Here is a 14750-nt window from a genome sequence, read left to right on the forward strand (position 1 = left end):
TGTGTCAATTTGCTGACTGTATCTCTAACTTGAACAACAAACATTTAGGCAGTGTTATGTGATCTCCTTCTGAAAACTATTGGGAAAAAAACTGGACCGACCTTGGATCTGTGTGGATCCCCCACCTCTCACTGAAGTTCATCTCATACAAGTGTCAGCTTGCAGGAACCTCACTCATTGGTTTGCGAACTGCCCTGTTGAAACCATATTCAGAAGAGAAGGTGGTGCAGAGGAGGAGCATCGAGGGGGGAGTTTAGATATCGTCAGTCAGGTTCTTACTGTATCAAAGTGCAATAATATCTGGTCTGGAGAACCAGGGTGAAAAGAAACAAAGGTCCAAATGGCAGAAATAACACCCAAGTTTTAGTGAAGCAAAAATACCCATTGGATATTCTACTGGAAACAGCCATAAGCCACACGCTTATACACTGTTTTTTAAAGCATGTGGACTTAACCTAAAACACATTGACCAGCTGATTCAACACATGACAAGTTTTGATGTTTTTTTGTGAAGTGAAAGGAAATCAGATGTGGTAGGATACATTTGGGGCTGCTTACTTAATGTCAGGAAAGACCTGGCAGGGGAGCTGATTGGGTGCTGGGTGCTCTGTGGCAGGTTCACCCACAGGTTAAGCATCCCACTCCACAGGAAGCAACTGATCAATACAATACAGTTGTGTTGAGGTGAAGTCTTTTTTTCATATTTATCTTTTTTTCCAATTCATGAAACATAATAGAAGTTGCAGGAAAGACACTTGGGCTGTTAGAATTTCAGATTTATCAATGATGTATATTAATGCATATAATTCACATAATAGGTATGTGTATTCTAGTATGTAAATTGGTAGTGTATTTCTCTCTGCTGTCAGTCAGCAACTGAATATCACTGATGAATTTGGCAGCATGTTTTCCTCAAGAAGTAGTGGGTTAATCTAATCTCTGACAACTGGAAATAAATAAATAATTCTTCTCTCATTCATTCAGCATTTTGACTAATGTGATATTCGAACCATTTGGGAGAAGCCAACATTTTTTCCCCACTTTTCACTCCCCCACCAACACCACTCTTCTTATCTGACCAATATTTTTTTCCCCCTCTTCCTGCTCCTGCCTCCCTTCATCGTCTTCTGCGAGCCCTTCCCTCCTCCATGTTTTCTCCTTTCACCACGTTATCTCTACCATGCAGTTGACTGTTTCCATCCTCTGGGTGTCAGCACTTGCCTTATCCTTCACTCAGCCATGCAGCTTTGTGTGAACCAGTCACCCACCAGTTAATGCGAGCATCCCTTGTCCCCATGATGATGTCTGTCCTCCCTCTTCTTTCCATCTGTTTTAATGCGTTCTTCAACCCCCCCACTCACTCCCAAGCTGCTTGCTACTTGTAACAACGATTGTAAAATTGAACGTCATGCTTCACTCCTCTTCTCTAAACACATACACACACACTTGTCAATCAATAATGCTGCAGTAACCCTATCTGTAAGTGTATCTGCGTCTGTGTGCATGTATTTGTGTGTGCGTGTGTGTGAGAGCAGTGAAGGAGGGGGTTGGGCTGGAGGTTACTGGCTGCTACTGATGATTTCAAAGCTCCAGAAACTTGAGTTGTAATAGGAGATACCCTACCACTCATCTTACCGCTCCAAATAGGAGGCAAAGGTGACTTTCAGGAAGTTCATAATGGACATGCACACACATACACACAAAGTTCCACACTGCAGATGCATACAACTGGAAAGCGCTTTGAATAATTGGAGGGGATTGTGTGATTTGAAGAAAACTCAAGGTCAGTCTGAAGCAGGGATTTTGGAATGTGAAGGAGGCAGAATGAGTTTAGGGATTACTGAGGACACTTGGACTTCAGCTGCTAACAGGACTGTGCTGACAAAAGACCCCCTATGAATGAATAGAATATAATGAAATGTCCTTGCAGAGGGAGAAAGACAACACTGTGGCACACTCCACCCATTTTTCCTTCACTGGCTGAAAAGAAAAAAAAAAACCCTTATACATTCTGTCATTTCTCTTTCTTTTATTGTCCCTGCAGAAAAATGAATCTTATCTGTAAATGGACCCTCCCCCTCTTTTTCTATCACCTTGTCAAAGCTTTTATTTGACAGAAGGAGTTTCTGTCCTTTGCTCCAAACTGCAGTTAATCCCAGCCAGTATTAATAAAACATGTTTGCTCGCAATAAACCCCAACGATGCAGGATGGTGGCCGAAGGTCACACTGCTGAACCAGGCTTCAAATGAGTCCGCTATGTATGATGCTGAATTGGAAAAACAATTGGAAGGCTAATAAGTGGGGATGAGCGAGTACAACACTATCCGTATCTGTTCATCCATCTGCATTATCTGTAGCCGTTTTCGGTGTGGGTCCTAAACTGGTGTGGGCATGGTTTATATCGAAAGTTGTATTTTTAAGCCTGAATATGATATGGGTTAGTCAGAAGTTGCTATATGTATTGTAAGCCTCAATATATTTTTATTTACAGCTTAATTTGTACGACACCAAGGTAAGAAGAGGGAGCTGACCGGAAAAAAACCTGATCCGGTGAAGAAACAGTGAGAATGAGAAATGTGATGCGGGCTGCATGCAGCCCTGTCTGTGACACAAGCACCAATTCTGTCACGAATCAAGCTTTTATCCCTTAACCCCATAAAGGGGTCAGATTATTATAAAGAGCTATTTCAAAATGATGATGTAGTAGTGTAGATGTAGCCTAACTTTTTATCACTATTGGGTTAAAGGATGATCTTACCGGGGGACTCGATCAGGTAGTTGTAACTATCGATGTCACCTCCAGCCATTCAATGGGATCATTTCTCCATGAAAATGAATGCAAACAGAGGGGACAATGAGAAAGACCCACTGGTGGGATCACCTCACATGTGCTCTGAAAATAACAATAGAGAGGCCTACATGTCCCTCCAGAAGCCTGGGCCAGAGTTGTCTGCCTGTTCGAAAACAGCGCCACAACCCCCACAATTCACACTTAAAGTGTGGATTCAAGGCTGAACAGGAACTGAGAACAGACATTGGCTGGACTCAGGCGCCCTCAGCAGGTGTCCCCAGTGACGTCAGCCAGGTGATAAAGACGCACAGCAGCCCTCCACCTTTGCTTCTCACAGGCACCCAGTTGCAGTAGAGAGCTGTCCCAGCTTTCGTCTCGTCTGGGCCGCCGAAGGAAGCAACATCAAATGTTTGGATCCTAACACCACAAATACCTGGATCACAGTCTTCAACTTGCGGGACGAGCACAGACTGCTGTGTTGTTTTTTTGTTGTTTTCCTGTTTTTTTTTTCTTCTCCTCGAACCAAGCGTGGACCACCGCTCGATCGGCTGATTCCACGTGCTGCAAACACCAGCACGCCACTTTGTTACCCGAAGCTAACAAAGAGCATCGTCTTCCGTGATCTTTCCCGCTGCCTCCAAGGAACTCATGACGTCGCCGTTATCTGAGGATAACACGGACCGCTCAACCGAGCTGAAGAACACATTGCAAACACTCATTGCGGATCTCTCTCTCTCTCCCTTTTACTCCCTCACTCCAGAGGAGCGGAGCAACCAAAGTAAGAGGTTTATGTCTGGGCAGAGACAATTAGGATAGCATGTATTGTATTTTGTTTTACCGTGTCTTTTGTTTATTTGGGATTCAGTTCTATCTGTTTGTTTGCTTTGTTTTGTTTCTTTCCCCTAAATCCCATAAGTTGCTAAATTGATTGGTGCTACAGATCTTGAGCCGGCCGTCACTGTGATCAGTGAGTGAGCAATATCACTAGTTAAAGGAGCAATACTGGACCGGCGAACGGAGTTCACTGGTCCGGTATTGCTCCACTATTGTGTAGTGATATTGTAATTATCAACTGTAGTGACGTTGCCTGCCATCTCTTCCTCCTTCTCTTTTCTTCCCCTCACATACACCTCGCACACTACATTCACACATGGCGATCTGTCGCCATCTTGGCTCCGACGGATGCGTAGTCAACACCACTCCGTCGAAATCTTGGCCATTAAAGACGTCACTCACGTGACTTCATCTTTACTGCTCACACACACAAACACACATACATTCCCACACATTCAAGACTCATAGATAGACTGGTGCAATTGTCATTGCTATCACTAGTTGTTCGTGTTGTTGCATATGATATTACTACTGTTACCGCTATAGCTATCAACATTGATAAGGCTATTGAAATTGTTTTTCCATTTTTATTACATGTGTGTTATTCATTGTAGTTAGTTGCTGATATGTGCCAGAAAATTTAAACTACAACAGCCACTTATCCTGAGTAAGGTCATCTTGAATAATTCTTGCTATGAATAAATTCAGTTATAATTTAATCCATCGTTGTTTGTGATTATTGTGGCAACGGCTGGATTCATAACAGTCAGTGCTCCATTTCACTCCTATTAACTTTCTGAGACTGTATATTGAGTTTGCTAATTTGGACAATGGTCCCTGGTAACAGGGAGGTGCCCCGAAATTCACTACTTATAGTCTCAGATATCAATGATCATAATCATTGATATTATTATTATTATTACAACAGTGCGGTAGAGCGAACGCAACATCTCCCCTGGTGCTACGATTTTCCAGCCAATCTCATGCTCCATCTTACCTTCCTCGGGAACAATACCCCGATATATTTGAATTCCTTCACTTGGGGTAAGGACTCATTTCCCTACCCCACCGGTTTCATGCAAAGAACCATGACCTCCAAATTCGAGGTGCTGATTCTCATTCCAATCGCTTCACACTTGGCTGCGAACTTGTCCAGTGAGCACTGGAGGTCACAGGCCGATTGAGCCAATTGAACAACATCATCCGCAAAAAGCAGGGATGTAACCCTCAGCTCCCCGAACTGCAGCCCTCTTCCCCCATGACTATGCCTCGATATCCTGTCCATGAAAATCACAAACAGGATTGGTGACAGCGCAGCCCTGGTGGAGGCCAACCCCCACCTGAAACAAGTCCAACTTTTTTGCGGAGAAACCGGACACAGCCCTCGCTGTATACAGAGATTGGATGGCCCTCAGCAGAGATCCCCTCACCCCATTGTCCTACAGCAACTCGTACTGTATCTCGTACACCTTCTCCAAGTCCACAAAACACATGTAGACTGGATAGGCATACTCCCAGGCCCCCTCCAGGATACATGTGAGAGTAAAGATCTGGTCCGTTGTTCCACGACCAGGACGGAATCCGCATTGCTCCTCTTCAATCTGACCATCCTTTCCAGCTCCTTGAAGTAGACTTTCCCAGGGGGGCTGAGGAGTGTGATGCCCCGGTAATTGGCACACATCCTCTGGTCCCCTTTTTTAAACAAGGGAACCACCACCCCGGTCTGCCTCTCCTTTGGTACTGTTCCACACTTCCACGCAATATTGAAAAGGCGTGTCAACCACGACAGCCCATCAACACCCAGAGCCTTCAACATTTCCGAACTCATCAATTCCCTGGGGCTTTGCCACTGTGGAGTTGTTCAACTACCTCAGTGACCTCCTCCCGGCAGATCTACACTGATCCTCCATCATCCTCCAGCTCTGCCTCCACCCCAGAGGACATGCAAGTTGGATTCAGGAGTTCCTCAAAGTGCTCTTTCCACCAGGTAGTTGGAAGGTGGAAAAATCAAGATGAAAACATTTTTTTTCCTGGGTCTCAGAGGGATATTATATTGCCATCCATCTATCTTATACTGCTTTTCCGTTTCTGGGTCATGGGTCCTGGGTCAGGCTGTTGGTCTGCGGTCCCAGATGGACATTCAGGGAAGGTGCTCTACTCTAAGCACTCTGGGTGAGGGCAGGGTACACCCTGGACAGGTCACCAGTCCATCACAGGGCCAACACACAGAGACAGACAGAGACCAACAACCACTCACACTAACGGACAATTTAGAGTCACCAATTAACCCAAACATGATGTTTGCAGACGGTGGGAGGAAACCCACGTAGACATGGGGAGAACATGCAAACTACACAGAAAGGCCCCAGGCCAGACACCAAACCAATGAACATCTTATTGTGAATCATATCTTATGTTATCTTCTAATTGCGACAGTGCTAACCACTATGCCGCCGCACTGCCCATTATTCATATTATCCTTAATAATTATAATTTCATTTGAATTTCTGTTTCTGTTTATGTAAAATAATATATTGTGATATTGCCATCTATTACAATATATTTATTTTGATAATTCCATTATTTTATTTTAAGTGATACTGTCATTACACAACAGGATCGCTGTAGTTCCTTTTAGTTACTGACAGCGAAGTTTAACTGAGCTTCTCTGTACTTAGCCCTCGCTCATCTCTGCCCTCAACACAAAGGCAATTGATTTGTAAGTAATTAAAAACGTGAGTGTCTGGATGTTGGCCAACTTCATGTACTATTCATGCAGATTAATACATATTCGTAGATGCCTATGGGGGCTGAAAGGCATCTGTCCATGGCATTAAATATTCATGAGCGTGCAGGACAAAGAGAGAAATAGACATTCTGCAGCTCTTTATCTGCTCCCCCTCATATCAGCACACATCTTAATGGAGCACATTAAATAAAAATGGCCAAACAGGGAATTTCCCAATGACAGTGAGATTGATCACACCTATTTTCAAGGAAAAAAATATCCCCTCAGATACTCTCTTTGTTTGATACTATCAGCCTGTTGTGTGCAGGCGTGCTGTTGCAGGCTCACTCTACTCCTGTTTCACTATTTATTTGTAGATACTGATTTTGTTCAGTTGCGTATTTTTTGATAAACAAGAACATTCACACGTGTGCACCACAAGGAAAATGTAACTAGTTCCTGAACATCAAACCCTGAGAGAGGGCAGCTTTGTGCTAGTGATCCCTGTGCCCTGTACCACCAATGCCTGTAAGAACAAATGTAAAGAAACCTTCATTTTCATTCATTGCCATCTCCGTTTTTAGCTACTATTGTAATAGTCCATTTACTATGAACCTTAGTCCTGAATGAGTATTTAGTATCTGAATTAGTACCATTATACTGATTCTGAAAAGACACTGCTCAAGCATGTATAGGAATGCTTTTTAAAAACTTTGAACTAAATTCTTCTCAAGTGTTTAATGTCAAGTTTTAACCATAAGACATTTCAGCATATGCCAAAATATACACCAAAAACCCACTTCTAATCACTCAGGCTTCACGAGAGAGCTGTTGAAACATGTTGAAAACAGAAACAGAAAACAGTCAGCCAGTCAGAAGCAAGGATCATAGCCTCTTGCAAAGTAGGATAGGTCCAGGTGGTCTGAGCTTGGGGCTTCCGCTCACCACACCACAACAAGACTTCTCAGTTTGTGATTAAAATTAGATAATGTCCATGATTGGACAAGGCAGGGCTTTTTAAATGACCTTTATTGTGTGTGTCTGTAGGTGGATGGAGTGTGTGGGGTCAGTGGGCACAGTGCAGCAGCGAATGTGGAGGTGGGATTCAGACCCGGACCAGGACCTGCCAGTCACCTCCGGAGGAGTCATACCTTTGTGAGGGTGTGTTGGAGGAAGGTCGGCCCTGCAACTCACAGTCCTGCACTGGTGAGCTGATCAATCCGCATGTGTGTGTGTGTGTTTGTGTGTGTGTGCCTTCATTTTGGCCAATTTTTTTCAGTGAGTGCCCCAATGAGGTGCTTTGGCTAAACATGACTGTGTGATTTGCATTTGCAGCTACCTTTTTTTAATCTTTCCTGTCTCACATGTGGCCCATCTGCTTGTGTGTATATTCTTTACGAGTCATAATTTTGATTTAAGGAGTACATGTTGGAAAGGGGACTTTGATCGATGAAAAATAACAGACATGGTCAGAAGACCCATCAAAGATCATTACACTGACAAAGCTCTAAAGGGACACAGGTTACAGTATGGGAAAGCTATTTACCAAGACGCTTTAGCTTCACAGGATACAGCTATCACATGTTTACATGTCAGCCATAAAAACAGCTCAAACAGCAGATTGCAATGAGAGTTTATTATTATTATTATTATTATCATCATTTAGCTATGCCATCTGAGGCTTTTTAGTCTCTTAAATACATATTATTATATCGACAAATTCCAACAAAAAAAGAGCAATCAACATTTACGCCACATCAACACTGTCAGCACAACAGAAGTCCCAAGTTTGGCTGATGCTGTTTTGGGTGACCAATCACGTCACGGTTGTGTCCCAAATATAAGCCATTAATAAAGGAGCTCTGGTTGCTAACTCCCCCACCCCACCCCAACCCTCAACCTTGCCTCAACCCCCCCACCCCACCCCCATTCCCCTTTAGGCAAAGGTCGACATCTCTCTCGCAGCCAATCGCTTCGCTCAGTGGACAGCCGCAAACGTGATGACGTAGACAAGCCCCGCAGCGGACAGCAGAGCCCTCAGACAGGTAAGACAACAGGACGCAGAGGGATCCCATGCATCAGTCACAGTAGCAGCTTGGGTGACCACAACATTTTTGCAATACATATTTTTTTAAAAATGCACCCACTTCTAACATGCGCACACACACACACACACACACACACATCTATCAAAATCTCCCAAAGTAGTGCCTCGTCCACAGTGGACTGATTCCAACATGGACCCTGACTGAACATAGTGAAATTGTATATGTGAGGTCATGGCACGATACTGTGCCCTGTTTAAAAAATACAAAACCAAATGGAGTCCTCCCTCTCTGTTAAACTGATACTTCACCCAAACTCAGTCATAGCAAGCTCTCTGCCCTCTGTGGGCCGATGGCAACAAGTTCCACAAAGTGCAACAGTGTTTGTTCATGACGTTATCTTCCCAAGGGTTAAATATCAGTCTCATAACTCTGAGATAGGTCTTGAGCAAGATTAGCCTAATTAACACTAATGACTTGAAGCAGGGGGAAACAGTTCACTTAGTAAAGGAAAAATCTACATGCTGACTGATGAAAACCTTGTCAGGAAAACAATTTACCAGAGACTACTCCTGTCGTTCCAAATTTAGCTGTTTTAAATGAAAATGTCATTGGGGGCTCAAAAATCCAGGAAGTCTACCAATACATAGTTGCAGCATTATATAAAAATAAGATTTATTGAATAAGATTGATTGAACAATTTCTCTGTAAGGTGTTAAGGTAACTAACTTTCATGTTCAGCTTCTTGATTGAGATAAGCAAGCGGGATCAACTTGAATTAGTCAATTATAACCCAACAGAAGTGGGAGGTTTGATATGACAGCAGACTTTGGGTGAAGTATCACTTTAATTTGCTGATTGTTCCTCTCCTCCTGTTTAGTTTTTCTTCCTCTTCTTATGACTGTCTTTGCTCCCTGATTGGTCAACTTACTTGGAAGCAATGACTGACATATTCTAAGCCAGTGACATTCACTTTCCCTGGAAGTGAATGCAGAGGATATGCCATCAGAGCCCTGCGGATGGATAACAAAAGCTTGGGTCTATTTCAGGGGCCGCTGTCTTTGAAGGCTATCGTGTGTGATGTCGGACAGAACATTAGAGGCCTGGGCCTACCTCCTTTCTAAAAGAAATGGTCCACAGTGGTTTTCGCAAGTTGCTGTCATTTTAATGCAATGGCTTGAAAGACCAAACAAAAACTATGCAATGCCATGTGCTATGTCTGAAAAGAAGGCTCCATTAATCAGCCACATTCATTAATTTAGCAGTCTCTGGAATAAAACAGTATCATCTCTGTGTAGGGACACATTACGCCTCTGAAATGTGGCACAGCTAAAATCTACCCTTTATCACACCCTTCCTCTTTTGGCCACAGAGGCTGCATCCTGCATGATAATTAGTTATGGCCCTGTCCTTTCCTTTTCCTCCTTTTCTCCCCCCGTCCACCTGTCCTTTCCCTCCCCTTCCTCCCCAATAGAATCAGCTTCAGGTGAGGAGTGGTCAGCTTGGAGTGTATGTTCTGCCACGTGTGGGGAGGGCTGGCAGAGTCGTACACGTTTCTGCGTGTCCTCCTCCTACAGCACCCAGTGTAGTGGGCCACTGCGAGAGCAGAGACCTTGCAACAACTCTGCCGTTTGTCCAGGTAAGCGCTGTCGACGCCCCCACAGTGTCGTGGATATGCGCTCACTCAGGCCTAACCTGGACCCCTGCCTCACCCATACAAGACCCCCTTGACGTCCTTCCTCAAGCAATTTGCAATATTGTGGCCCCTGGGATGAAGTCTACCTTCACCCTCAAGAAAGGCTTTGTCTGCATTTTAAAATGATTCTCAATCAGGCTCTGCAGTCCCCAGACAGGAAGGGAGACTCCTCAGTTTAGAAACAACCTAACCTCAGGACAAGGAATCAGCATGGACAATGGTAGTGAAACCGAGCAGCAGACTAATTGATATTTGTCAAAGCAATTAAGCTTCTTGGTGGAATTGTATCGTATAGTTCTGGTGTGTTAAGCGTTACTGTGTTTGTCTGTCTATGAATTATACTTTAGCTGCTTTTATTGCAGTGCACGGTGCATGGGACGAGTGGTCACCATGGAGTTTGTGCTCGTCAACTTGTGGCCGAGGTTACAGGTCACGAACACGAACTTGTACCCCTCCTCAGTTTGGGGGTGATCCCTGTGAGGGCCCAGAGAAGCAGACCAAATTCTGCAACATAGCTGTCTGTCCAGGTGAGGAACACATTATAATCATAAAACAACAATCTGGTTACTGTTGAAAGAATGTACTGTAACAACCAATGACAAATGGAGTCTACCTCAAGCAATTGACAACCAATCCAATAAAAACACAAAGGAGTGTTTCCTCAAATTGTCCCCCTAAAGTGGCAGACCTAGGTTGTCATGGCTACCATCATGCAGTGCAGAACTAGAAGGACCAGTATGCCCGTCGGGCCCCACCTTATTTAGATTTTTTAAAAATCCATCAGTAGCCACATATTCTACTCTGAAGAGTGAATGAGTGCACTTTTTTTGCCATTCATCATGGATGCTATAATAACAACCAATAGCCGGTGTGTTTTTCAGCCTACAATTTGACAGTCACACTCATTTATCATTTCATCATTTACACAATTCAGTTACATGATTGAATTAAGATTAAACGTGTGCACCAGCCTAAATGATGTTTTGCCTGCTTCTTGTGGACGCTGGCTGTCCTCAGTGGATGGTGTGTGGAATGAGTGGTCCAGCTGGAGCTCCTGCTCTGCCTCCTGCTCTAATGGGACCATGCAGAGGACCAGAGAGTGTAACGGCCCATCATACGGAGGTGCAGAGTGCAGGGGGGAGTGGCTGGAAACTGTCGACTGTTTCCTTGTGGAGTGTCCAGGTATGAAAGCAAAAGACAAAGGGCTTTTCATTTGAGGCATGACATGGAGCAAGCAGCAGTGTGGAATGAGGCTGAGCTTTCAACCCTGAAGCAGTGAAGTAACTCCAAAAATGTTTCCAAGTTAGTTTCCGAGTTGAAATTAGGCTTTTTACTTGTAAAATATGGCTTCACTTTTTTGTCTTCATCTAATATGGAGCTACTAGCAGGACAAAAGAAGAGTATTGCAGTTGAGTATTATAATTTAACCAGGCAATTTAAACACGTTTTTTAAACACTTTATTTATATTTATTGTAGTATATAATGTCATAGTATGCCATTTTGATTTCCTGTTTTACTTTGAAATTAGTTTTAACTCCCATCAATGTACAGTTTCCTTCTGTATTAATTAACCAAATTCAAAATTAGCCCCATCCCCTTCACTCTATCCACTCCTCATCCATTTGCACATTCTCAAGAAAGGTCTGCTATATTAAGGGCTTTCCCAAACCAAAAAGGTCACAGGGGTAGTGGACTATTAAACTTTCAGATTGCCAGCCTGCATCAGTGCAGACTTTTTTACTCAGACTTTTCTCACGCTGATTAATAAACGTGTGAAAAATGTGTGAAAATAGTATAAAATATATCAAAAATATAAAGAAGAAAATAATCACTTTGTCTCAAACACCATTGTGATTTTCCAGCTGCAAATTTGCAAATTTCCTCAAATTCAAGCACCTTGTCTTTTTTTTTTTCGTCAAGTCACAAAGACCAAACCCGTACTCTTACATTTATACATCCTGAAACTAGTGGAATAATGCAGCTCGACACGTAAGTGTCAAAGCCTTAAAAGCAGGACGTCTGGTTCTGGTAGGCTGTAAATGGCTATCTATACCCTCCCCTCCTCATATGCATGGGAAACTTGATTTGGAGTAACAAATAGTAGCTAAGTGGCAGAGTTTGGTTTGGGATTGGGCCACTGTCTGCCTCACCCTTATGTGACTTACCTGTGTCCCCATAGCTCTTCCGCTCTGTGTTTCCCTCTTATTCCCAGTCAGGTCACCTGCTTTGTCCCATTGAGATTTCTTCTTGTCATTCTTTTTGTCTCTGTTTTTTCTCAACAATTTGGATTTTCTTGATTTAGTTTTATCAGTTTGTAAGTCAACTTGTTATCTAGTGATCTTTTTTTTCCTACCAATGCTACTGACCTTTTCTGCATTTTTCTTCAAACATGATATATTTAGTGTCAGTTAGACAGTGTAAAGCAACTTGTAGAACCTGAGGATTTGTGGCTTAATCTGTTTTAGACTCCAAATCCTACACGATCTGTCCCAGCCCTGTGGGGGGGCAAACCATGTTACAACCAGAAAAAAGACAAGGAACAATCTGGCAAGCAATAAAGCCTATTGTTTACTGCCTGAAGGTTTTGCACAGTGCTGTGACTGACATGAACGAAAGCCTTGTTGTTGCTGCTCATGATTCAGGTGTCTGTGTGGAGCAATTAACCAATAATGAACTTCATTAGTCCCTGTGTAGTTAGTGAATTGATACCCAAGTCTCCTGAGTCACTTTTTGTTTTGAGTATTTGTAGTATCGAGTGATTGTTTTCTATAAGTTCTCAGTCTCTCTGGTGTTTCCCACTCTTCTTCTACCCTGCCACACATAACCAGAACTCTACACAATTTCCATTGCAAATTGCAGCAACTTTTTGGCATTACTTGTATTTTACTTACTAGTGTTTCATTGTGATTTAAATTAATGGATGTGTTTTCTGCCCTCCAGACTGCCACCAGCTTCCATTAATTTCCAAATGCATGAATTATTAATCAACAGCATTAAACAAATTCCAACCCTGCAATTTATTTTAATGCTATGGGGAAATAAAAAAAAAAAACAACATCATTTTTTAAAAATCGAAAACAATTCACTGTATTTTGAAAAATGATCTGCACTAATTTAAAGTAGACACTATTTGTGGTATAATTTTCTTTTGGATTGTGTTTAATGCACTGAATATAAATCACTGTCATGATCTGTATGTGTGACTGTGCCTGCTTCACTGCAACTTTCAGTGGATGGCAAGTGGCAGCCATGGTCTCTGTGGTCAGGCTGCTCTAAAACCTGTGGAGGCGGGAGCCAGCAGAGAAGCAGGATTTGTTATGGGCCCTTTTTTGCTGGGCAGCCTTGTCCTGGAGAACGAGAGGAACTCCGGAGCTGCAACGAAAAGAGATGTCCAGGTCAGTGAATGGAAACTCTGGCCATCTTATCTGTAAAAATACAGCTGGGACAGGAAACCATGCTGCACCCAAGCTGTTGCAATTTCTTAGCAGCTACAATTCTGTGAGACTTGCTCATGCTTCCCTTTTGACAGAGCCTCATGAAATATGTGGGGAGGACAACTTCTCCAACGTTGTATGGAAGATGACTCCAGCTGGGGATACAGCAGCAGTACGCTGTCCTCCCAATGCTATGGGTAAGCTCGCACCAGATACACAGATCAGCCTCAACATTGTGACCACTACCGAATATCATGTACTGTAGGTCCTGACCTCCCACAGAGTTGCAGTGTTGTAGATGCTCTGACTCAGTGGTCTACACATCACATTTTGGTTCTTGTCAAAGACTCTCTCACTGTCACACTTGACCATTTTCCCAGCTTCAACGTCAACTTCAGGGCTGAATGTCCTGATATATCCCACCCACTGACAGATATCCATGGTGACCAGATAAACAATGTTATTCACTTCACCAGTGATTGTAATGTTATGGCTGATTGTTGTGTGTACAATTTTATGCTCTTTCAGTTGTCAGAGTCACACTTTTTCAAACCATTACAGCATATGTTTTCATTCAGGGCTTATCCTGCGCCGCTGTACCCTGGATGAGGAGGGCATCGCCTACTGGGAGAATCCCACCTACATGAAATGCATTTCCAATGACTACCGAAGCATTCAAACCTTGGTGAGCATGAATAAGCTTTTCTGTTTTAATAACAAGGGTGTTGTGTAATCTGGCTGCATAATGTTCAGAGTGGATGAAGAGGCAACAACAGCACTTTGGTTAAAATTTGGTGAGGATGTTTTTTCATGAAATGTAAAATGGCAAAATTATTCTGGCTTTTCAAATGTTGCCTCAAGAACAAAATTGTGAAATTGTGACATTATTTTAGAAGATAGTGTCAAAGGCCTAGTAGCTCTGTTGCATGGATAGTGTTTTCACAAGCAATGCAGGTTAAATTAACCCTTTACTGCCCCCGTTAGACTCGGGAACATTTGTCTAAAGCACAGCGTGGCCTCGTGGGAGATGGTGTTTCAGAGGTGATGACCAAGCTGAAGGTGACATCCAGTGATGGTACAAGCTACAGCGGTGACCTCCTGGCCATTGTGGATGTGCTGAAGAATATGACAGAGATCTTCAGGAGGGCTTACTACAGCCCCAGCAGTGCAGACATGAGGGTGAATAGATTTATGGATTAATTTGATGCTTAATGCTGTTT

At 43.1% G+C, this 14750-nt stretch overlaps 1 protein-coding gene across 1 annotated transcript in view; it reads left to right on the plus strand.

Annotated features, from left to right (window-relative positions):
* Positions 1–14750, plus strand: part of adgrb1a (adhesion G protein-coupled receptor B1a) — a 115873-nt gene that overhangs the window by 25752 nt on the left and 75371 nt on the right. Inside the window, exons 2-10 of the mRNA XM_029503679.1 lie at positions 7402–7560; positions 8295–8399; positions 9874–10038; positions 10443–10622; positions 11113–11277; positions 13327–13491; positions 13626–13727; positions 14109–14215; positions 14515–14709. Coding sequence (XP_029359539.1) covers positions 7402–7560; positions 8295–8399; positions 9874–10038; positions 10443–10622; positions 11113–11277; positions 13327–13491; positions 13626–13727; positions 14109–14215; positions 14515–14709 — 1343 coding nt within the window. The remainder of the gene's footprint in view (positions 1–7401; positions 7561–8294; positions 8400–9873; positions 10039–10442; positions 10623–11112; positions 11278–13326; positions 13492–13625; positions 13728–14108; positions 14216–14514; positions 14710–14750) is intronic.

The sequence above is a fragment of the Echeneis naucrates genome, chromosome 6 (genome assembly GCF_900963305.1).
Source record: "Echeneis naucrates chromosome 6, fEcheNa1.1, whole genome shotgun sequence".
Classification (NCBI taxonomy): domain Eukaryota; kingdom Metazoa; phylum Chordata; class Actinopteri; order Carangiformes; family Echeneidae; genus Echeneis; species Echeneis naucrates.